At 45.4% G+C, this 26,071-nt stretch overlaps 1 protein-coding gene across 3 annotated transcripts in view; it reads left to right on the top strand.

Annotated features, from left to right (window-relative positions):
• LOC147887704 (NADH:ubiquinone oxidoreductase, 17.2kDa subunit) overlaps nucleotides 1-26,071 on the top strand; it is a 54,790-nt gene that overhangs the window by 20,773 nt on the left and 7,946 nt on the right. For all 3 annotated transcript variants that reach the window (XM_087393633.1, XM_087393632.1, XM_087393634.1), the window contains 2 exons: nucleotides 20,496-20,570; nucleotides 20,683-20,743. In XM_087393633.1, coding sequence (XP_087249759.1) covers nucleotides 20,496-20,570; nucleotides 20,683-20,743 — 136 coding nt within the window. The remainder of the gene's footprint in view (nucleotides 1-20,495; nucleotides 20,571-20,682; nucleotides 20,744-26,071) is intronic.

The raw sequence follows: 26,071 nt of genomic DNA, 5'->3' as shown, positions 1-26,071 counted from the left end.
TACTTGTGCTGCATTTTGACCTCTTTCTGCGCCTCCAGCCATAGTCAGGTCTGTACGCGTACGGACATTTTTTTCGTACTCCATTTGTACGTCCGCACATTTGGTATTCCGTATGGCCTTCCATACATTGTGTGTGTGTGTGGGGTTTGGTTTTTTTGTTGTGTGTGTGGGGGGGGGGGGGGAGTTGGGTTTTTTTTTTTTTTTTTTTTTTGAGGATCGATTTTGTGCCTATCCAAAATCTTGGAAAACACATTTTTTAGCACTATTCTAATCCGTACGCTTCTAATCCGAACTCCGTACACTTTTGGCTGACTTTGGCTGTGGTTGGCCTCAAGGATGGTCTCAAGGAGGAGGATGGCACTGATGCAGATGATGATGAGGATGAGGAGGAGCAAGAGAATGAGAATGAGGATGCCGACTGTAGCTTGAGGCTTGAGCCTCATCGGTTGTGAATCATGATGCATTTCAATTTTCAGCTTTATTTCCGGGCTGTGGCAGCTGTTCCTTATATGATGTTTTGCCTTTGATGTTTTGGTGTAGTACCTACTTCCAAGTTTGTACTACCTACTACCTTTGATCATGATGTTTGGTGTAGTATTGATCTATCATTGACACTATGTATCAGAATCGAGATTTCAGATGACTTTGGTCTTGGAGGGCCGAGGTTGGACTCTTTGAACTTTCATGAATGACGACTTTAATATTAATACAAGTTTGAAGTCTGAAGTTTCAAGCTGAAAGTTTTGTAGCTCTATGTCATTACATATGTCAATGTAATGTGTACAATGTATATTTTTCGAAATGTTTTTGGGTAAAATTAGGGTTATGTATGTCTAGGGGCTGAAACATACTCCAATCATACTTTCACACTCGTATGACTTATGCGTATGGTAATGTATGGAAAAAACTATGCCTCCAGTTGTAGGAGTGACAGGTGTAGCCACAGATTCTGGCCTTGCCTCATCTCCATTGAGCCAACCAAGATGTTGGGAACCATGAAACGGTTGGTGCCATCCAACTTATCCTAGGACTCCAAACACGTCATTGGGGTTGTTCTGAGCCATTTCTGCCAAAAACTAAAAAAAAACGCAGCAAACTAGACAAGTAAAATCCCTTCCTGGGATGTAAAATGCACAACCAGAGTCTGCCAAAAAATTCTGCTCAGAGTGACAATTACCGTCACAGCCTATCAAAGGCTTGAAATTTACCACAATGATCTGTAAATGCCAATCTGCAAAGAATATCTGCAAAAAGTGGCAAAAGTCTACAATTTGACTCACACTGAGTCCAAAACTGCTTGCAAATCTCCCAAATGATCTTTCAACTGCCAAATTGCATCCGAATCCCAAAAGCCCCAATTTCTTCAGGGAAATTTCATCCAAAAGAGAGCAAATTAATTGAAAGCCCTAAAAATGCCAGAAATTGCAGTTCAAAACCAAAAGTCCCAATCTTTGAGCTGAAATTGAGTGAAATTGTGGCAAGTTCACTAGAAGCCCCAAATGTCACCCAAATTCCACATCTCCTGCAAAAGCCCCAAAATTCCACCTGCTACACAAAAATACCTGATTGAATCCACAGCCAAAGAATGGCTTAAGGCAAAATGCGCCTTCAAGAGGACAAGAGCCGGCAAATTGTATGGAATGTTGCAGCTAACCAGAACCGTACAGTGTACGGTCAACATACAAAAATACGACAAATTTGCACTTGTACGGGAACAGTCGTACGGCTATACGGTGCAGTTGACGGGAGTTGTACGAACAGCTAATGGCGAAGCTTGTACAGAATGCCTGCAGCAGTACGGACGGCCGGTACTGATGGCATAGTACGGAATGCAGTTGATGGTTGTACGGGGTTGTGATACGGTGACTGGCAGGTACAGAATCTGTATGGGTGTACAAGATGGGGACGCTGAGACATCAGATGTATGGAATCTATACGCGTGTATGGATGACGAGCAGCGGTGTTGGTATGGAATGCGTGCACTTGTACGGGGGAGGAGCAGTACGGACGTAGGTAGGTAATCCGTATAGTCGTATGAACTGTACGGAATAGCTGCAGGAGAACATGAGCTGGAGCGGGTTGGAGACAAGCGGTGAAAGCTAGGAGCTTGGGCAGGAGAAGCTGGTTCAAGAGCTTGTCCTGCTCTGATCCCACATGTGAGAACAAGGGAGAGTAGAGAGCAAGAATAACTGAACAGAAGAAGTGAGTAGTACAAGAAAGAGTGAGGGGTTTTGTCTAAGTGACAAAACCCTTATCCTATCCACTAACCGTAGTTAGGGATTGGACTGTGGTTAGGGGGAAAAACCTTGGTAAAACCAAGGTGATGATCTTCAACATGTCCCGGGCAGCCATGCATAGAGAGCATTTCATCTTAGAGGGCTTGCCGGTGGAGGTGGTTGCATCCTACACATTCTTCGGGATCCCCTTCTCCGGCACAATCTTCACAATGCGACCAGCATTACTGATTCGAGCAGCAGTGCTTTCACTCCTTCCAGGACCCTCGGACCAAGACTCTTCTCTATAACTCTTTGGTCAGACCAAGGAGCCCTTGTTGGGTAGAGTGGGCTTGCTTCAGGTACTCATGTTTTCACATATGATTCGTAGAAAGCCTTCAATCCCACATCCGATAGTCCTTAGCTTGATGCAGCGCTTCATGTTATCACGTATCTCTACCGCATTAGACAGTATGGCGCCTTCACCATAGGGCGATTTCTTTGGTCAGATCAACAGATGTACTGTGAGATTAGAGGTTGCTATCATTGCCTCTACAGGGATGGTTTCGGGTCCCTATTCAGCCTTTGTCTTACCTAGATTAGAGGTTCTTGGCGCTTTCATCCATGAGATCGTTCGACACAGGGAGCATTTGCGCAGATCACAGAAGCGAGACCAGGATGCACAATCAAACTCCAGTTAGAGCACGGAACAATAGTGTTCAGGGAGATTGGGCTTGCGGACCAGAGGGGGAGGCACATCAGCCTCGCCATTGTTGGAAAGGTCACCTCCCCATCTGTAAGCCGCCAAATGAGGAGAGCATGGGGGAGGGAGAGCTAGGGCAAGCTCTGCCCAAAGAAGAGACAAAGGTGGAGAGGGGGCTGCCACATGGGCAGCGACTCATAGAGAAAGAGAAGGGGCTGCCACATGGGCAGCGACCCAAGGCACATACGTGGAGGGACAAAAGCGACCTGAAGCAAGGTCTGTGGGCTGAATGGATCTGCAGCAGACAAGAGGCTGACAGCAAAACAGTATGGGCCTGTACGGAGGGGTGGGAGCAGATGCAGAGGACCATGATGCTGGAACAGAGGCACAATGCAGACAAGGGAGGGAGGGGCTGAAGTGGGCAGCACCCTGCATATATTGGGCGAGGTATGCTGGTTGGTCACATAGGCCAGTCCACATCCCCATGCATGGGGGTGTGTGGAGGCAGCTGGCACACAAAACAAGGGGGCTGGGCCCCTACTTTAATGCAGAGGGCACACAGCCCAAGGAGAGCTGCCCACAGCCCAAGATAAAGGGCTGGTGGGGGCGGGACTCCTAAAGACTGAGTCGGCCAGCAGGCCTGCTCCAGTCAGCCATTTTAAGGGGCCCTTGTGGCCTATAAATAGAGGCACTTGGGCATCATAACATCATTCACTTGGAGCAGCAGTTGGGGAGCAGACAGCAGCAGCAGTAAGCGCACCCTTGGACCTACACACAGGAGGAGAATGAGGCTGACATAAGGCTGCAGACTGAGCTGAAGGTGCTGCCCACCTAGGCTGGCTTCCGGACAGCAAGGTGGAAGGGATCTGAACGGAGAGTCTACATACGCTCGAGGTGGAGCATGGCGGCTCAAGTTCCAGAGCTATCTGAAAAATAGTAGAAGTACGTGGTAAGATCAAAGGAGCACACTTTGGTGGGACTTTGGATCTATCTCTCTTTGTATTGTGTCCATAGTTTTGGAGGGAAATATATATTCTTTTGGTAGCTTCAATATCTGGCTGGATCATTGTCTATTGATGAGTCCGCACATCTATTTGACGCACATAACTTTAAGAAGTTTGTGATTCCACTCCCCACACACCCTGTGTGAGCTCCTGGGCTAACTTATCAGTCTTCCGTTGTGCGTACCGTCTGTTGGTCGATTTCTAACAGCCATAGCAGGTTGAGACATAGATTGGACTAGGGGACCTTCCTTTCCGTGCTTACCAGATTGGAGACATGGCCGATTGCCATGATAGTGGCACTGGTTCGTCGCAGGGCCATTGCTAGGAGACCTTAGCGAACCACATGTACCCATAACTGTCTGTGTCCCATCACAGGTTTTATGCCCCAAAACCCTTTCACCCCTCTTCTTTGTAGTAAGTATTTATGATTGTTTTCGTTCGCCAATAGGCTGAGAATATGTGGCCAACAGGCTAAGATACAACTGTAGATGAAGGGTTGTCTCTTCCTGTAGGATGGAGATGGACTTAGGTAGGCTGCTCCTATTCTCCTTCTCCCTAATTGATGATATGGCCCTGTTGGTCCTCCTATAGGCTGCTGGAGGTTGAGTGCTGTTGATGTAGGCTAGGTTGTTGTCGGAGCTGATGTTGGGACGAGGGAAAACAGCCAGTTACATAGGATTTCAGGACAGATCTTGCTGATTGGTCTGTTGCCCAGCCAATTGGTCTATTGCAGACTGTATCAGGAGCTGACCCAACCTATTGCTGGCTGACTGGTCATGTTAGCATGTCTTATAGATGTCAACCTCCTTACTTTTGACATCAGCACTTATGTCACTAATGCATTGCTTCTGCTATACTACATCCACCTGTAAATGTTGCTAGTTCATTGACGTGAGCCAGAGTGGACTTTGTAGTTTAAGAAAGGTACTGCTAACCACCGACACTTTCCCAGTCAAGTTCCCACAGAGTACCATGGGTCAATGAGGACTTCATCGATTATCCTCACTTCCTTACAGCATATAAGGAGGACTTTTTATCTTTGCTAGTTCTAGCTTCAGCAAAAGTGGACGTCATGGACTCTAACGTCCATGGCATGACTAGATACATAGCTCTGTAGTCAAAATGCTCCACATATGGTACCACTGTTAGTGTTGGGCCCATATAGGGCTTGGGCCAAGACACGCGGAATACTGGATGTGTAGTTGCAAACAAACACATTTGAATTTTGCATGCTTTAGCAAATGTTTGCAAGCATTTGTGCAAACTTGATATTTTTTTGAGCATGCTTCACCTAGCAGTATATTTTAGTCTTACAAAGGTATATTTTTCTCACCTTAGTGGATATCAAATTCTTTGAATTTTTGTGCAAGTGGTGATCAGCTGTTCAACTATATCGAATTGTCTTACGCAGGTGCTACAAAGGTATATTTTTCTATCATCTTAGTGGACATGCAAATTCTTTGAATTTTCGTGCAAGGGGTGAATAGTTGCTCAACTATATCAAATTAGCTTACGTGGGTGCAGAAGCTCCAACAACAAAAAATAAAAATAGAATTTCTTTATTTATTTAAATCAGAAGCTAAATTTGTATTATTGGATATTTTCTAGTCTCACAAAGGTATATATATGCATCACCTTAGTGGACATGCAAATTCTTTGAATTTTCGTCCAAGTAGTGATCAGTTGTTCAACTATATTGAATTATCTTATGCTGGTGCAAAGACTGCAACAACTAAAAATCTAAAAGAAATCTTTATAACAAAAATCTAAATCTGTATGATTGGATATATTCTAGTCATACAAAGGTATATATATGCTTCACCAATGGAGGGGATGAGGATGATGGACATGAGGAAATGACACTTGAGCATGATTGCTGATCTGCAACCTGCATACTTCAGCCTTTATATGTAGTTTGATAGTAGTTGGGTCTCGATGAGGATGCCTGAATTTTAGTAGCCTGGAGTTGAAATACTAAATGCATCTATTAAAAATTGCGGGTTTGTAAAGTACCCACTTTTGTTTCAATTAGGACAAGCATGCAAACATTTGCAAACGCTTCCTTGCAACTATGGCTGGATGTATGGTCTATGTTGTATAATAACTTATATGATTGGAAAAGGGTTCAAAGTTATGATGCGATAGTTTTGGACACATCTGTAAAATCTGCTTGAATCTTTTCGTTACGATCAAGAGATAGACCCACTATCCTTGTATCCAACATCTTGTTAGTGCTTGGTGGTCTTGGTGTGGTAAGATTCATGGGCTTTGGCAATGCTGTCTTTGATTGACTCCATGAGTAGTCATAAAACTTCATAATGCGACTTGCTTCTCAAGGCATTTCCAAGGCCGTTATGTCAAACAATGACTCCAAATTTGCTAGTCAGTTTTGGAGAGCTCTGCTTGACAACTTTATACAAAGATAAATGTTTCCCATAGCTTGCATCCTCAGGCCGATGGCCAGACTGAGATTTACAACCAGTTGGCTTTTGATATTCTGATGTGTTATGTTGTCGTAGATACATAGTCTGGGTGGCAACAGTTTTGTTCATTGGTTCAAGGGATGCTCAACAACACCCATTCTACCAACATGGGTGGCACTCTCTATGAAGCCGCCTTGAAAACGTTCAAGATCCTTCTTAATAGGACCTTGATATAGGATATTGCCAATGGGGAAACAACCTAACTATGGCTTGTGTTAATCTTGTCCTTGCATGGAATCTTGTCCACAATGGTCAAACAGCCATGGTGTTCTTAGAACCAATAATGGGTGAAAGGCTTGTGACAAAGTCCAAATCAATATGGCAAATTTGCGCTGTAGGGCCTGGTTGGCTGGCCCCAACCAGCCTAAATTGGTTGACCAGCCAGTTTGCTGGTGTTACGCTCAAGTTGAGGCAACATGACCTCGAAAGGGTTAGTTGACATTCTTCCTTTGTAAAGGATCAATGATTGTATTTTATTTATTTGGGCTTCATGTAAATGGTAAAAGGAGTTAATGTCAAGGTCCTTGATGAGGGTGACAAGGCACTAACTAGATGGGTCTAAGACAATGGGTCTTAAATGCATTAAGTGGGAAATGTGCCTAGGGGCAAGTGAATGAATTGATATCCCAAGAGAGGGGTAGTAAATATGCATTTAAGAGGTACCCTAGAATGTAGACGGGTGGCATACTAGATCCATCTAGGGAATTGGGGCTTGGTGGAATATGCAAGGTGGAGCCTTCACGTAAGGTGGTTGTTTTGAGAGTTTGCTGTCACCGAGAATTGGCTGGGAGGAAAAATTGAGTGCCTGCCTCGTGATTGATCTTTGGCTAGGGACAATTGAACAGGTGGTACGTTAGCTGACTTTGACATTTGGTATCAGAGTGTTAGGTTACGAAGGTGTAGGAAGGCATGGTCATCGAGCTCTCTATGTATGAACGTATACCTGCGTCGGGATGCTAGAATGGTGATGTTGAGATTATCTTGAAAGGTAGATGATCGTAATATCCACGGCTGCAAGTAGGAAAATCTGGACGTGAAAGGGTTGCCCGCTTTTAAGGAGGGTGTGATGGGTGAAGCGTATGAGGTGGTTGGTATTGCTACCTTAAATTTGCATGACGCCTGCGTAGTGTGTGTCTGAAAAAGAAGCTCTCTATCGTTATCCACCTTAAGCTTGAGCAAACGTTGAAAGGTCGAGAGATTTGTGGGGAGCCTGTCAGACCATGGAGATTGCATGGATGCAGGAGTTCACGTCACTGTTATGGTATTAGTTTGCAGGTGGTTGGTGAACTCGTTCGTGATCGTGTGGTTGACGGATGCTATGCCCACATGGCTGTTCATTGCACAACTCATTTGTTTAGCAACGCACCAACCTTAGTCTGTTGGGAGCCTCGTGTGCAGTAACAAAAAAAGAGAGGCTGGAGAGTGGGTATTTGTTTATAACGGCTGATCTTCTCTTGAATCCAACGTAAAGGCAGGTGGTTTCCAAATCATAAATACAGATTGGGAGTGGCTTACAGGGAGCGTGGTTGCAATACAGTTTGCCAAAGAGAATTTAAAAAAAAAAATTGATTAAGGAATTTTCGTTGATCACTGACGGAATCCCGTTTTTTTCCGTCCGAATATGGACGAAAAATCAGTTTAGAGGCGCTTTTGAGTGGATTTGGATGTATTGAAGTGGCATGGTGTCAAATAGAGGCGATCAGGAGCCTAAACACTGAAGTTTGGACCATGGAGCTTTCTATTTTTTAATGCCTTGGAGTTGTTTGAGTTTCGAAATTTTATTGTGGGTTTGGTTATCTCCTGTTACTAAAGATTACTGATATCTTCCTAGTATAGGGAAGGCATGGTTCTTTCAATTGCGAAGTTGTAGTTGTTTGGATTGCAGGCATTCCCTAGCATAGGGAAGTTGTGACAATTTGTACTTACAGTTTATATAGAGTGCTATTTATTTTTTTTTTAAAAAAAAGGACCTAAATGGAAGTGGAAGAAGAAGCTTCAAGGGTGGATCCCGTAGAATCGACAGTCCAACCGACCCCGCAGGTGTTGCATCTAGCAGGCTATACACTATTTGGTGGAATTGCATTATTGGAGGATGCCTTGCAACATATTTTAATGCAACAATTACAAGCAAATGTAGGGCAATCGGAGCTCAGAAAAATGGTTCATAGTATGTCTGCTAGACCATCTCGTGAAGAGAAGGGTAAAGCTCCAATGGAGCTTGAATCCAGTGTTCATACGGTCGAGGCTAGGAGGACTAAGGTGCCGAATATTGCCAATTATAGGCTAGAAAGTATTCTGGTCGGATGTCTGACCGTACTTCTGATATCATAGAGACCTGGTTACACAAATGGGATGAGGCCTTCGCCATTTGTGAAATCAAGAATGATATGAAGAAATTTTGCGAGGCCACCCATATGTTTAATGAGGCAGTGGATAGGTGGTGGATAAAACAGTAGAAAGATGGAGTGGCATCCACTACTTGGGAGGGGTTTAAAAAAGAATTTAGAAAACACTGTTTACCTCCTGATGAAGCATCCCGAGCTTGGGATCGGTATCAAAACCTTCGTTAGAGAAATTTATCAGTGGCGGAATACACTAATAAGTGCAGAGAAAGTGTAATGAAAGTTTATGAACCTCTATCTCAGTCAATCCAGGTAAAAGATTGAATGATCAGATCAAGATGGAAGTTCGGGCTAAGTATGCAAACACGCTAGATGAAGCAATTGCCATAGCCCTGAACTATTAGGATGCTAAAGGGAACAGACTAAGTGGGTTTGTGCAGGTTGGGACTCGCTATGAGTACCCGAAGAAAACTAGGTTTAAGAAGTGGATTAGCAAAGGGAGTGCCTCACAGCCTAGTGGTCAAGCCAAGCAAGCGAAGCCAGTTGAGACTCGTAAACCAAGTACCACCATTGGAGTGAAAAGAAAAGTAACACCAATGGCAGCCCAAGCTTGGTCAAAGTCTTTTTTGAACCTAGAGCAAAGAGAAAAAGCGAGGAGAGAAGGCTTGTGTTTTGGATGCCTTCAGCCTCATCAGTGGAAAGATTGTCCATGAAACAAGCATCGTCGGATGGCTGAGATGGTGATCTCAGAATGCAACGTGGAAATGGAGAAAAGTCCCAGAGCAGAACAGATGTAGATTCAGCTAGCGGGATCTTCTCAAAGGTCAGTACCTATTTTGTTATGTGTGTGTGTTGCTAAGCTAGTAACCGGTGCACATGATAATGTCCTATCAAAGCCTGCAGCAATGGGGTATACAGCCTTTAACGCTACGGAGTTAATTAAGATGAAGGGACAAGTAGTCAATCATGACGCTGAATAGCCGATCTGACTATGCATATATAATCAGAATGGCAGACATGATTTCAACTGAAGTATGGGATCAAAGGGTTACCCATTTGGAACTTCGAATTCAGGACTATGTTGAGAAGCTTGATTTTGAAATGACAAAGCTTGCTCATGCAGACATAGCCCTGGGTAAGACTTGGCATTCTAGGAAAGAATCCAACCATAGATTGGAAAAAGCACATTTATCAATTCAAGATGAATGATGTGTTGTATGTCTTACGAGGTGAAAAAGATTTACCTCAAGGACTGTTGGTTTCCGTAATGGAAGTTCGAAAAGCTCAAGAAGATTTTTTGTTTCTTTGTACAGCATCGGTAGAGCCGATTGATGGTTCTTCGGCTAGCACTAATGTTACCCAAAATGGAGAAGCTGGTTGATCAAATAGCAGAGGAGTTCTTTGATTGTTTTAGGGATGTGTTACCTTATGGGTTACCTCCAAAGCGGAATGTTCAACATAAGATTGAACTAATCCCGGGGGCATAGCTTGTAAATAGACCTCCCTATAGATTAAGTTTTATCGAAGAAGCGGAGCTACGAAGACAACTAGAAGAATACCTCAAGCTGGGGCATATTCAACCCAGTTTCTCACCTTTTGCTTCGCAAGTGATATTAAAAAAAAGAAAGATGATACTTTTTACCTTTGTATAGATTACAAAGCATTGAATAATATCACTATTAAGCACATGTATTCGATGGCTTGGATCGATGATTTGCTAGATGCGTTTCATGGGGCCGTAATTTTCAGTAAGATAGATCTTAAATGTGGCTACTATCAGATCCGTATTAGAGCCGAGGATGTACATAAAACCACTTTTAGAAGCAGGTTTGGACATTATGAGTTTTTGGTAATGCTGTTTGGACTTACCAATGCTCCAGCTTTATTCGTCATGCTTATGAACGATTTGCTACGTCTGTATATCGAGAAGTTCGTAGTATATTTTATTGGCGATATTCTTGTGTTCAGCAAAAGTATTGCTGAGCATCACGAATACTTAAGAATAGTGTTCAATACAGCCAATCTTTATGTAAATAAAAAGAAAACTGTATTGTGTACGGTAAGACTTGAATATTTAGGATTCATTATTACTCCTGAGGGGGTAGAAATGGATCCAAAGAAAGTGGCTGCAATACTGACTTGGCCTATCCCTTAGAGTTTGACCTCTTTGCGATCATTCTTGGGATTTGTCCAGTTTTATCGAAGACATATCAAAGGATATTCTGAAATAGTATTGCCATTGATCAGAATAGCATCGCCATTTATCAGAATAGTATCGCCATTGATTGATCTGACCTCAGATAAAGTATCTTTTACATGGGGACAGAATCAACATGAGAGTTTTAACACCATAAAACAAGCTGTGGTCTCAGGACCGGTGTTAAAAATAGTTGATCCCGAGAAACCCTTTTTCTTTGAAACCGATGCAAGTGGCATTGCGGTAGGAGCAGTTCTACTCTAAGAGGGAAGGCCAGTAGCCTTTGAAAGCAAGAAACTTTCTCCCTCTCAACAAAATTGGCCAACGCATGAATTAGAGTTGTATGCTGTTATCCATGCTCTGAAAACATGGAGACATTATTTATATGGATCAGAGTTTTATGTTGATGTGATCATGATACTCTGAAACATTTTTGTAAACAACCTGACTTGAGAGGCCGCCGAGCTAGGTGGGTAGAACTCATTCAAGAGTTTAACTTGACGATTCGGTACCGAAGAGGGAAGGATAATAAAGTTGCTGATGCGTTGTCAGGCATTATGCATAATATGAGTTTCACGGTATTAGAGAGTGTTGTAATGACCGAGATTAGAGAAATTCAAAAGGTGGACAAGTTCGTCCAGAGCCTTTGGCCTAAGGCTCATGTATTCAAATCCGAGGAAAAGGGTGACCTGGCATCCAGAAAAGGCCAAACTTATGCAAGATATACCATAAGTGATGGTATGCTGAAAAGAAATGGCAAGGTAGTAGTATCTAGTTAGAATGATCTCAGGCAGAGAGTCATTCAACAATGCCATGATAGCCCATGTGCGGGACATGCAGGAGTCGAGAAAACATATGATCTCCTGAAGCGAGATTTCTTTTGGCCGAAAATGAAAAAACATATTCATGAATATGTGACACGTTGTTTTTCATGTCAGGTAAGTAAGGCAGAGCGGGTGAAGCCAACCAGACTTTTACAACCTTTGGAAATACCACTAGGTAGGTGATAGAGCATTTCCATGGACTTTGTTATAGGTTTGCCTACGACACAAGGTGGATATGATTCTATTCTTGTGGTAGTTGATTGTCTTACCAAGATGACTCACTTCATTTCAACTAGAGAGTCTGTTAGTGCCCCGCAAGTAGCGGATTTGTTTATTAAACATATATTTTGTTTGCATGGATTGCCCAAATCCATAGTGTCAGACAGAGATGTCAAACTTACCAGTCATTTTTGAACTGCAGCGTTTGAGACACTAAGGATTGAGTTAAGAATGAGTAGTGGGGATCATCGAGAAATGGATGGTCAGACGGAAAGAATCAACTAAATTTTAGAGGATATGCTTAGAGCATATGTGTCATCGAGGCAACATACATGGGACAAATGGTTGCCACTGTTAGAATTTGCCTACAGTGATAGAAAACATTCCTCTACAGGGTTTAGTCCGTATGAGCTGAACTACGGTTATAGACCAGCGAATCCAACTACAATTGGAGTACCTCAGAAAGTGCCTAGTGCTGCGAACTTTGTGGTTTAGATGCGGGAGACGCTATCACTTGTGAGAGCTAACATCCGCCAAGCTATGGATAGAGCTAAGGCGTATGCGAATGAAAACAAATCCATTAGAGAATTTAAGGAAGGAGAAAAAGTTTTTCTTAGAGTTCCTTTGCACTCAAAGTCTTTGATCGCAGGAGAGTGTGCTAAGTTATTACCCTATAAATTAGAATTACCACAGGGTTGTAAGGTGCACCCAGTGTTTCATGTTTCTCGTTTAAAGAAATTTTTGCATACAGGTGACTTACTATTCGAGGGTGTTGTTTTGTTTCAGGAGATAGAGGATAATGCAGGACGCAAACCAACAAGAATCTTGGACCGAGAAACAATGCAAGTACGCAGTTGGAAGATACTCACGGTGTTGGTTGCATGGCATTGGTTTACCTCTATCAGAAGCTACCTGGGAATCCGTATACCAGTTACGGAGAGTGTTCCCAAACTTTATCATCGAGGACGCTAATGCCTGAAGAGGGAAGGAATGTTACGCTCAAGTTGAGGCAACATGACCTCAGAAGGGTCAGTCGACATTTTTCCTTCGTAAAGGATCAATGTTTGTATTATATTTATTTGGGCTTCATGTAAATGGTAAAAGGGGTTAATGTCAAGGTCCTTGATGAGGGTGACAAGGCACTGAATAGATGGGTCTAAGGCAATGGGTCTTAAATGCATTAAGTGGAAGATGTGCCTAGGGGCAAGTGAATAAATTGATATCCCAAGAGAGTAGTGAATATGTATTTAAGAGGTACTGTAGAATGTAGACATGTGGCATACTAGATCCATCTAGGGAATTGGGGCTTGGTGGAATATGCAAGTGGAGCCTTCACGTAAGGTGGTTGTTATGAGAGTTTGCTGTCACTGAGAATTGGCTGGGAGGAATAATTGAGTGCCTGCCCCATGATTGATCGTTGGCTAGGGAGAATTGAACAGGTGGTACATTAGCTGACTTTGACAGCTGGTTGGCTGGCTGGTTGGGCCACGTTCTTGGCCCTCTAGGCTGCCTAGGGAGGGGCATGAGGCCGCCCATAAAAGGGGCCTTCCCCCAGCCCATTTCTCTTGTTGTAGAGCTGCCTTTGGGGCCCTCTTGGGGCTCCTTTCTTGGCTACTCCTGTAGACACAAGGGTGTTTAGGATAACCTAGAAAACTTCAGAGGAAGTTTCTTCCTTCTCCATGGATTTGCTGAGTTGGTAGGGGTGCTTAGGCCTCCTGGGATGAGCTCAATGCGGTTATCCTTCGGCCGAATTGGGGGTAAGGATGGCACTGTGGGTTGGTGATTGATGGTTTCATGGGGCGGAATTGATGTAGTCCAGGTAAACTTACTCACCTTCACATATATCCTTGGTCAGTTGGATGGAACATCTCGAAGCTAAGGAATAAACTTCACAGCCGTGATTAGAATGGTGAGATCCAGAGCTTTGGTTTGATAGTTGGGTCGGACCTCAAATTGGTGCCACCATCAGGCTCCTAGGATGATATTTATTACTTGTTCGGTGCAGCCCTGTTGTCAATCCACTTGGAAATCTTTAGGATGGCTAATTTGGCCTCCATGTTGCTTCCAACACTTTGGTTGGTTAATGTACCATTCAAGACAAGTGTATCTATAGATGAAAGAAGCCAAGTGTGCAAGATTGCTTTGGTGGAGATGACGTCCTTCAAACTCTTGGAATTGCCAGTAACCTAGCGGTAGAATTGGAACATGGTGGGAAACACATGAGTCTCCCCTTTTTTACTGACCCTCAATCTCGTCAATGACAAGCAACGTCGTCTTTGCTGGAGAAGAGTTAACTACTACTGTTGCCATTGAAAGAAAACAGTGAGGCTCACGAAACTGTGATGCCCTTCCACAATCACATAGGTATCAATGCACATCATGAAAGAACACATGGGAGGCCCATTAGACTATGATGCCGTCCCACAGTCACATATGTAGAATCAATGCACACAATGGAGCTGCTACAAATGCAATGCCAATCACTGGCTACAATGGATGCACCAAACAAGAGATGCAGCAACTGGGCTGCAAAATAAACAATGAACCCATCATATATCTAACCTAATTGAGGAGATGTGAGGTTTGAAGCCTCTTGGTGGCTTCTCATAGAAGCCAAGGTTTCAGCCCATCCTATGGGGCACACTGACACATTGTGTCCAATCAGAATACATCAAACACATGCACTAGATGCAATACTTGCAGAGTGCGTGACATATTAGGTGCAGTGCCTGTGTGACAAGAGTTTATGAGCTCTAGTGAAAAGAGTGGCCCTTTGTTGTAATACAATCTCAAGGTTGTAGATAGGGCTAGAGTTGCAGAAAAGGTATGGCTGTTGTATAAAGGGAAGCTCATGGTGCTTGTGTGTGGATGTGTAGAACATATGTTCAATTTTGGTTGATGACCAATATTGGGCCCTCACAAGGTGGATGGGGAGGCCATAACAGCTAGCCCCTACTATGGATTATGAATTGGGGTGAGATAAATAACTGCACTTTCTGTTTTCTATTTAAGGAGCTTGAGCATCCATGTATCCTTGAATGGATCAGACTGGTTTGTAAGTGGGTTCTCTGATTTATGACCATATGTTATTCTGTTTTGTATTCTTTTCATGCTGAGATCAGGGTATCCTTGTAGTCTTGGCCTTCAATGCTGTTCTGACTCCTGTATATGCTTAGATTCCTAATCTTTCTTAGATCTCACATTTTGTCATTTCTTTGCTCTGCCATGGATATTTTTATTGTTCTTGACATCAAAATGGAATCACGATTGCGTTGATCCACAGTCATCATCTACCGCACCTGTTGCCTTAAAATATCCTGACTGGAGATGGCTTGCAAAACTAACACACACTTTAAAATCTTGTCTGTAACGTTTATGAATTTGCTTTGAAAGTTGCACACTTATTTTGTGGCTGTGGAGGCTGCTATGATATAATGGAACGAATTTTGTTATCAAGGAATCTTTTGAAACCCAGATGGCAGCTTATGCGTGGGTAATGACGAGAAAATAACTGTAGCTTTACTTACTCAGTTTAAACAATTGTTTTGTCTTTTACTCTCAATTTTGTTTAATCTCCTGATACAAACTCGCTTCTTCCCACGCCTCCACAACCATACGCCATGTCCCAGTTTGCAACCCCCCGGGTCCCACCTAAGACGATAGATTACATCTTTGCGGAGCTACATCGACTACGGGATCACACCGTAGCACAAGACCAGCTTATTCAGAGCATGCGCCAGGAGATCACTCACCTCCGTCAGGAGGTGGTCTCTCTCACTGCTACAGTCACAGCGGCCCCGCGCACTACACCAGAGGTAGAGGAGCGGATCGCTACTATCGAGACTGCTATTGCGGAGACTACCAGATGGGTGGACGTTGCGAGTCGGGCACCCAAAGCAGCCTCAGCCACCATCGCCGAGCAGGATTAGAGGGCCAGTAAGGCTCTCAACATCCGAGTACGAGGTATCCCCCGTGCAGATTCACTCACCCCCTTAGCGGACGCGACTGCTTTTGTGACCTCCTCGTCGAGCATGGGATCGAACATGCATGGCGCACAGGACGGGATCCCACGCGCCCACAGCCACTCATCATCCGATTCAGGGATACTCAGGCTCGACTTGCAGCACTCAGGCAGCGTGCTACACTACGGGACCACCCTACTATCTTCATGGATGAGGATCTCACACCTATGCAGGTGGAAGAGCGGCGCACCCTGCTTCAGCAGCGAGATGTAGCCCGTCAGGAGGGGAAGTGGGCTGTCGTCCGAGATGGCCGCCGAGCCCCACCAAGTACTCCAGACATGGTAGCAGACTCCCCCCCCAAATAGGGAGACATGGTCTATGAGACTCAGACTCAGCACACAATACCCTTGGCATGCACCGTATGGAACTGTAATGGTACCCTATGGTCTGACCCTGGGAACTTCTCAGAGTCATACACTGGACGCGACATCGCTTTCTATACAGAGACACATGAGAGCCCCGAGCGCCCTCTCCCCTTGGTCAATGGCTATACCTGGGAGTCAGTATTCCGTGAGGAGACCATATATACTGGGGGGGTCCGAGGGTCAGGCGGAGTTGCAGTACTCCTTCGCTCAGTGCTCACGAGCTTGACATCTGTGGTTAGACGGGATGCCCATGCTCGTTACCTATGGCTCTGATTCCGACGCCCCTCCACACGCGACCTCTTTATTGCAGTCTGCTATTTTCCTCCTGAGACGTCACATTTCGCACGGATGCTTCGCGAGGATACGGGGGTATCCCCCTATCTAGATCTCTACTCAGACATTGTGGAGTTCTCCAGACGCGGAGAGGTCCTCCTAGTTGGGGATTTCAACGCAAGGACAGGTACACGTCAGACATCACTCCTGGATTTTCACTCAGATCCGGTCCTATTATCTGAGATGGACACAGAGGACTCGGGCTTACCTCGCTCCTCGGCTGACAGTCGCGCTCCCGTTACTGGGTATGGGCAGGCTCTTTTGGACCTTGGACGTATACATGATCTGGTCATCTACAATGGACTAGATCGGTGGCCTGCCTCCTCTAGTTTCACATGTTTCCCACATGGCGGAGGAGCCAGTGTTGTCGACTATATTCTGGGATCTCCTGCTTTAGCCCCACAGATCACTGACTTCCGCACTGCACCCTTACTCCTAGGAGCCGATCACACTTACCTTTTCTTTCATATACTTGCGTCCCGAGCCCCTCCCAGCCACACCCCGCACTATACTACCTATCATGATATACACTTCGATCATAACCTCTTACCTTATTACTCAGCCCACCTAGCCTCCCTCCTCAGACACATAGGCACCATACCCTCTCTAGATCACCGAGCCACCCTTATCACCCACTCCCTTCACAATGCAGCCCGCCACATCTTTCCTTCCACTGCCCGGTCCACCCGCCCCCCACCCGTTGGCTCTACCCCTTGCAACAGATGGTATGATGACGAGTGCAAAGCATTACGCCGCACACTCCGACTCACAACCCAGCGAAACGCTAGGGCCAACCCACGTCTCACCAGGGATTATCGTCGACTAGTCTGTCGCAAGAAGCTAGCCTTCCTGCGCCAGAATGAGGATACGCTATTGAACATTCTGTTTAGTAGCAACTCCAAGGATTTTTGGAGGAAATTCCTAGAACGCCGATCCCCCTCCACCTCACGGACACTTCCCTCTGCCACACCTACGCACGCACACTCTATGATATCCCTGATCAGCCCCCTCCCGACCTCTCAGCCACCCCCCGCCCCAATTCTTGTATCCTCTTCACAACCCAGGGAGTCACCCACGCAGCACATAAGCTTCATAACGGTCGAGTTGAGGATCATGAGGGCCTATGCACAGAGTTTGTTGCCTATGGCATCAAAACTCTAGCCCCCATCCTGGCAACACTGTTCAATGAAGCTGTCTGTCACGGGTTCCCCAGAGCCTGGACCCTGAACACTATCACACCCATCCACAAAGCAGGAGATCCCATGGATCCAGGGAATTACAGGACCAGCATGGTTGGACATGTTATGTCCAAGATATATGCATCATTGTTAGATGGCGAGGTCAGTGCTCGCGCAGAGATACAGGGGCTCAGGGCATCTGGACAGGCCGGCTTCAGGACGGATCACTCGACTTACGATCACATTTTTACACTTAGAGGGATCATTGAGGAGGCCAGACACAGGAGACAGAGAGTATATTGTTGCTTTGTGGATTTCCACAAGGCATTTGATACCGTTCCCCGCGCCCGACTCATCAGACGTCTGCAGGAGTTAGGCTACGACTCGGCGATTATCTGGGCAGTAGTAGCTCTCTATGACCGGGTGACGGGGCAGGTCAGGATTGGCACCAGCTGGACCCCAGAGATCACGAGCACTATCGGAGTCAAACAAGGATGTCCCTTGTCACCGACTCTATTTGGCCTCTACATCGACGAGCTCGAGACCACCATCAGGACATTCGGAGGTGCAGGCTGCTCTCTTGCGGGGACTGCCATCCAGATTCTCCTATACGCAGACGATGTAGTACTACTATCCTCTTCTGCTACTGGTCTTCAGCGACATTTGGATGGACTTCAGGCCTTCTGTGATACACATGACTTGAAGGTCAACCTTGGGAAAACCAAGGTGATGATCTTCAACACTTCCAGACCCGCTATGCACCGAGAGCAGTTCCTCTTCGCCGGCGACCTTGTTGAGATAGTTGACTCCTACACATACTTGGGCGTTGTCTTCTCAAGCCCGATCTTCACGATGCGCCCGGCCATGCAGGCCAGGATCAGCCGGGGATACGCCGCTCTTGCCAGGCTGGAGCGACAGTGCTACCACTCCCACTTCCAGGACCCGCGGACCAAGTCTCTCCTTTTTGATTCTTTGGTCCGCCCAGCAGGCATGTATGGTAGCCCTTGGTGGGGAGTCGACCTTTCAGACACAGAGTGGGCTCAAGTTGAGCGCCTGCAGATACTGATGTTTGCTCGGATGATTCGTAGCAAACCATTGGTACCACACCAGATCATTCTAGCAGAGTTCGCGGCGCCTCACCCCTACAGCTTGATGCGGCTTTTCAGGCTATCACCTACCTCCACAGAGTCAGGGATTTTGGCTCCTCCGCTGACGGTCGCCTCCGCCTACCTTGGTTAGCCCTATCCTCTTTTATGGCCTTATCCATTGATGGGGACCAGCGATGCTGGTATAGTTGTCTTTCCAGTTGGTTCACCCGATTGGGCCTCGACTTAGACCGGTTGCCTCCTTTTCAGTACAGCCTCGACGCTCCACCATCTCCTCTCTCCCCCACTGACCAGGAGGTCAACCGGCTCATTCGGGCGGATCTGCTCCAGCTCCACACCTGGCGGACATGGTTTCTTCACTCCGAGCTTCCTGTGAAGCTCGACTTCTACTGCCGACACTGCCTCCAGATCTCACAGGAGGGCTTCATCACACCTTCGGGTTACACACAACTTCATCTACCACATGCTCTCCGGATCTCCCTCGGTGAGTTTAGGGTCTCGTCACACCGATTACGGATCGAGAGTAGACGCGCAGAGGGTATCCCACGAGAGGACCGCCTTTGCCCACTTTGCGACTTACAGGAGATCGAGTCGGAGGAGCATTTTGCTTTCAGATGTCCTATCTATTATGCCATTCGAGGCCGATACCACTGCCTCTTCCGCAACGGATTCGGCTCCCTCCCACACATGCTACAATTCCCGGATCAGCGGTGCCTTGCCGCTTTCTTACATGAGATGACCCGCCACTGAGATACTTCTCTCCGAGCACGGCGGCACGAGCAGCACACACAGCGTGAGGACACCCAGCGGCCTATCACTGACTTCTTTCAGCCACAGGATACCTCTTTTCAGTCTAGCCGACGACGCAGGCGTGAGCGAGAGCCAGAGTCACGACAGCTGCGTCAGCGGACACTCACGCATCCAGGTCCATGACATCTCGTCTCTGCTCTCGGCCCGCCCCACTGGGGTTACCGTTGCCCTCATCCACAGGGCCACCCGCCGCCCCTGACGACCGAGCTCAACTAGGCCGCGTGACGTCAGAGGCCAATCATCTATCGCAGGGTTTTTTCCGATTTCCCATTTGACGGCCCCTCTATGATTGGTCTTTGACGATCACCACCTGCACATGTATACTGTATCTCCCCCCTCTGCCCCACTTTTTTGTGCCCCCCCCTTCTTCTTCTTTGTATCATCTGGAGGTAGACACATATTTTTTTGTATCAGGACTAGACACATAGTCCTTCATAACCTCTTTTTTGTAGAAACGGTTGGTTGGCCCGTTTTGAGACCACCACCGTTATGCTTATTGTATCAGTTATCTTTAGTCTCATAGACCTTCACGGTCTCCCGAAGACTTTAATAAACTTTCTTTCTTTCTTTCTTTCTTTCTCTTGTTATACAAAAGCTATTAAATTTGGATTTGACATATTCTAATCTTATGAGGGTATATACGTGGTATCAAGGATTTGAGTTTGAGATTCTTATTTGTTTTTTATGTCTTCACAGAGGGAACAAAGCCACCAGAAATGAACATGTTCATTCAACAGGTTGCTGCACGTGAAGGTGTTAATTTTGATGGAGGTACGTCTTCCAAGCTGGTCCTTCTTCGAATAGTAATGAGTACATCAAAGTGGCTAGTGGTTTTTTTGTATATCACGAAAAAATTGAAATATTGTATTGTCTTTGCTCACAGGAGATTGGATGTTTGCAAATGAACTTCCGGACAAAACAGCTTCCATTGAGAATAGCTCCAGGTGCAGAACAATATAAAATTTGAATTTTGCTAGCTGCCTTTTCCCCAGTGACTATAAGGACATAGTGAATCTTATGCTTTTGTCTTGGTTTTTTCCTAACAATCTATAAGGGTACATATCAAGATGTTTGTGTGTTTGAAATAATTTCTGTGGTATACAAAAGATGTTTAGTGGGTCCTTCAATGAGATTCCTTTTTTTGTCTCAACGATGACACTGAAAGTAGACAGTGAAGAGTGGAATGCAAGCTCCTTGAACCCTGTTGCAGTAATAAGACATATAAAGATGTTCACAGTCTTCGTGTAGCTACGATTCATAATGTAGACTACCGTGTTACATGCTTCAGCCCAGAAAGTCTTTGGCAAATCTTTTCCTTTCATCATACTCTTGTCCATTTCGCAGATGACGCGCATCTTGCGGTCTGCCACTCCATTTTGCTGTGATGTATGTGGCGGGGGTTTCTGCCTCTTGATCCCGTGACTTTTGCAGTAACTTTCGAATTTACTTGATGTGAACTCTCCATCTCGGTTTGATCTCAACTTCTTCACCTTTCTCCCCGTTTCTTTCTCGACCATTACATGTCATTCTTTGAACTTACTAAAAGCGTCATCTTTAGTCTTCAGGAAGTATATCCATATCCTTCTATTGTAGTCGTCGATCAGCATCATGAAGTAGTAGAAACCACCCAAAGCTTCCGTCTCCATCTTTCCATAGAGGTCCGTGTGAATGAGCTCTAGAGGAGTCTTTGCCCTGTTGGCTTCTTTAGGAAAGGGCTGCTGATGCTGCTTGCCCATCATGCAAGCTTCACGTACATCAGGCAGATTTGTAATTTCTTGTAGGTCTGCAATTAATCTCCTTTAAAGAACTAAGGTTTAGATGACCACAGAGGTCCGTGTGAACGAGCTCTAGAGGAGTCTTTGCCCTGTTGGCCTCTTTAGGAAAGGGCTGCTGATGCTACTTGCCCATCATGCAAGCTTCACATACATCAGGCAGATCTGTAATTTCTGGTAGGTCTGCAATCATTCCACCTTTAAAGAACTAAGGTTTAGATGACCAAACCTCTCATGCCATAGCTTAGTGTTGCTCACATTGGCTCGAGCATTGAAAGCTGAGAGTTCGTAGATGTTGTTGCGTTGTGTACTTTACCAATGACCTTCCCTTGAAGATCCAAAATCTATGCGCCATTCTTATCGAAGTGAACTTTGAGGTCCCGATCCGTGATCGCAGAAACGGACAATGAGTTCCTCTTGATATCTGGCACATAAAGAACATCGGACAACTGTTTTACAACTCCATCTGACTTAAGAGCAATCGTACCTTTTCTTTTTGTTGGACATTTTGCATCATTGCCGACTGCTACCAGGATGTCATTCCCTACCAGATGTAGAGAGGTATACCAATCCTTCCGACTGGTCATGTGGCGCGATGCACCACTGTCAATAATCCAAGGTTCATCCGCAGGTACATGAACTGCCTCCGTGCAAATCTCCTCAATTGCTACGAACAGCTCTACTGGTATTGCCTGCGCGCTATTGCTGGACTCTTTCTTTACTCCGTTCTTCTCATCTGCAATCTTCTTTCGGCACTCATTCTGCTTGTGTCGTGCCTTGTTGCAATAGAAGCACTTGATCTTCTTCTTTCTCTTTTTATCATCAGAAGAAGATGGGTTACCACAGTTCTTATCCTTATCTTTTTTTGATCCAGCCGAGAAAGCCGAATCTTCTCCAGTGCTCGTCTTTTGATGCATCTTCTCCTCCAGAAGCATAGCGCTAAAATCCTCAAAGTTGAGGGGTGGATTTCTGTTCTGCGTATTCAGTGCCGTAACAAGACTGTCGTACTTCGGTGGGAGAATCCGTATGCACCTTCGTGCTAGATTCTCGCTAGTAATGGTGATGCCAATCGCAGCCATCTGATCGCGCAGATTCTTCACCCTGGTGATGAACTTCTCTGTCGCTTCAGATTCAGACAGTTTCTCGTTCACGAGTTGAGTCTCCAGATTCTAAATCCGCGTCTGATTCGTGGTCTCGTACTGATTTTTCAAGACTGTCCATGCCTCCTCTACTGTGGTGACATGTTGAATTAACGCCATGACAGAATCACTTACACTGCAGACAATAGAACACATCGCATCTATATTTCTTCTTGTCCACGCGAGAATCTAATCCGTAGTTGGTACTATCTGTCGTCCTACATTGGTTGGATCCGGTCTCGCAACCGGCTTCACGTCCACCCGAGTAGCAGTATCCCAAAGCTTGTATGCGCTTAGAATGGTCTTTATCTTGAACTTCCAGAGTATATAGTTAGTGCCGTCCAACTTTTTGCTTTTGCCGAACGGTGGGATTCGCAATCTTGTGGGCTGGGCCATCTCTCACAATCTGCTCGCAAACAGAAACACACTACCAAATCTTCTTGCTAGAGCCCAAGCTCTGATACCATGTAAGAAAACAATACAACGTCTGTGCTCAACAGATAACATGATCTCGTATGCAAGAGAGAAAAGTAGATAGTATGGAGAATAAAAAATTTGATTACTGTAAAACTGATACAATAGATGGCGTTGCCTCCCAGCCGTGCGCTCCTGTGTGTGAAGCTTCGATGGTGTGCTGGAAACAGTAGAGGACTATGCAAGAGAGAAAAGCAGATAGTATGGAGAATAAAAAATTTAATTACTGTAAAACTGATACAATAGATGGCATTGCCTCCCAGCCGTGCGCTCTTGTGTGCGAAAATTCGATGGCGTGCTAGAAACAATAGAGGACGGAGGCTGGATGCTAAGGAATCAGGGTTGCTGTAGCTAGTGATTAATGGGCATCACGGGTTTGCTCTTATATAGCCACCAGTCGTAGTCGGTTAGACCCAATTGGGAGACCGACCCAGTCGGTCCAAAACGGCCGACTGGAGGTCGGTCCCGAAATAGGCCATTGACCACATGTTAGAACTGTGGTGTAGAATAGAGCAACTAACCTACGGTGTCCGTTCGGCCTAGAGCCTGGGGCTCCAAACGGGCCCCACAACTCGAGAGTGGGCTGCCTCGAGAAATGCTCCGTCTACCCTCAGTGCGGTCAGTCATTGGATGCCTTTCCGCACTTGCATATAGCCTAGTTGGCAGTGTGCTAACTCTATCTGAAGCCGTCCAGCCATTAGGCCAGACATGGTCCCCATGTGGTGTCCAAACCTGGACCTACCGGATAACCTAGCTACTCAAATGCCTTCTCCTCATATGGGGGGATTACAAGTAGAGTTAGCTGGTTTCCATGTAGTTACACGAGAGTGGAGCATTGATATCTAACAGCTCAGCAAGAGAGCGCGTCTCACGAGTTTGCCAGACCAGTGGCAGGCCTAGCAGGAGGGAGTACCCTCCTAGCTAGAGTAGCATGTGTAGCTATCAATAGTACAAAGGTCGACAGTTCCTCGGTAGTCCGTGAGGATAGCCATGTAGTTCCCTTCACAATTTCCCTTTCTTAGTTCTTTAGGGAGGTAGTAGTTGTAGTAGTAGTCAGGAGAGAGGTTGATGAGGCCTTCCCATTATTGTGTCCTTTACTCTGGGAGATTAGTCAACAGTTTCCTCTTCATCAGCTCCCGAGCTACTAGCAGTAGTAGTGACTAGTGTCTACACTGGCAGTTTCCTTGGTAAGGATATCAGTTTGGTCGGTTCATTAGAGGTGTGCTCATTAGTTTTCGTAGTTCCTTGGGGGACAAGCTCAATTTAAGAAGGAGCTATGCCAGCCATCTCTCAGTTCCTTCGAGAGGCATGTCAATATCTACTACATGTGCCATTGTAGAAACACCCAAACAATGCAGAAAATACGCCTTTCGATGCTGTAAATGAGCTAAAGGCTGAGGAAAGACCGGACTCCAGTAAATTCTCTACAAGCGAGGTTGTTCCTGGGATCTAATAGACCAACCAAACCAATGTAATTGAGCCAGAAGCTGCTGCCCCCAATGAAATCTGGAAGGAGCTATGCAGTTATCAGTAGGTATCGAACCAAGATGTTGATCAGTACTTGATTCATTTGTCTGAATTGTGGAAATTGGAGAGCAGCTTTACATTTGGGGACCCCACCCGAAATGATTAAAAAGGAGAGATTTGTTGTAGGTCTTAAGCTGGATCTTAGATTGAAAGTGGAACTGAAGAACCCTCTTCGCTTGGATTATGCATGAGAGAAGGAATGGAGGATGAAGGGATAGAGACAATTGGGATTCTAGGAAAGTCCAAAGAATCCACCATTCAATTTGGAAGTAGCTATATGGAGGGATACTTATAAGCTTTGGATGCAAAGCATAAGTGGAGTGCCTATAGGTATAGCAGATGGTGATGATATGGAAAAAGTGGTCAAGCAGGTTATTAGTGGAGAACATGTGCAAAAGTTTGGAGCACAAGAGTGGCATGAAAAGGGAATAGATATTGATTTGTACGAAGATACGATGATTAAGAAAAGGATGAGGCACAAGAGATTGCAAATGCGTATGAAGCATATGTTGGGCCTTTGTTTGATGTAGATAAAGATGTGCATGTGGCCTTTGAGGATGCTATGTTGTTGGAGCCCATCCATGATGATGCAGATACGTGCAGTGATACATGGGATGTGGAAGAGCATATGTTGGATGATGCAACGATGAATGACTAGCCATAGGTAGGAAACAACACTTGCATGGATTTAGAGTTATGCTTTGATAATGATAATAGCAGTGGTTCAAAGCGGAGAGATTTGTTGGGATTTAGATGGGTTGGATGATGCTATATGTCTTGGGTTTAGTGAGGGAACTACTAGACATGCTTGTTCTGATGATGATTTACCTTGTAGCTTTATGCACTTGGGAGATGCTGTTGATGTTTGCCATGTTGTGGTGGACTTTGAAGAGCCTATGTTTGGGCCTGCATGTGATGCAAGGATGAGATATGGTATATGTGAGAACGTTTTAGATGAATTTTCTTTTTGTGCATCGGATACAGATTCTTTCATGGATACGGGGCTTTGGGACCTATTTGGGATGAAGATCTTATGGACAAAAGGTTGCTTTCTCATGAAATAGAGAGATGCAGGCACTATCTTTTGAAGTCATGGCTTAGGATATTTTGAGGGGTCTTTGCACGAGGAGGTGATCACACAGGTACATGTAGAAGAGTTTTTGGATGCACTTATCATGGACAGGGAACCAGGGTTGCAGGCTTATGTGATGGAGTCTTTGATGATGCTTTCTAGTTTCTACATCTATGAAACATAATTGTGGATGGATCAATCATGGAAAGAGAGGTTCTGGGTGTTGCAACTAGTTGGTGTTGTGATGCACTCTTCAACACCTCACGAGCAGTGACTAACCGACTCACT

This window comes from Dipteris shenzhenensis, chromosome 22 (genome assembly GCF_047967505.1).
Source record: "Dipteris shenzhenensis isolate YYH24624 ecotype China chromosome 22, Dip_SZ_1.0, whole genome shotgun sequence".
Taxonomy (NCBI): domain Eukaryota; kingdom Viridiplantae; phylum Streptophyta; class Polypodiopsida; order Gleicheniales; family Dipteridaceae; genus Dipteris; species Dipteris shenzhenensis.
This window is presented reverse-complemented; position numbering and strand designations above follow the sequence as displayed.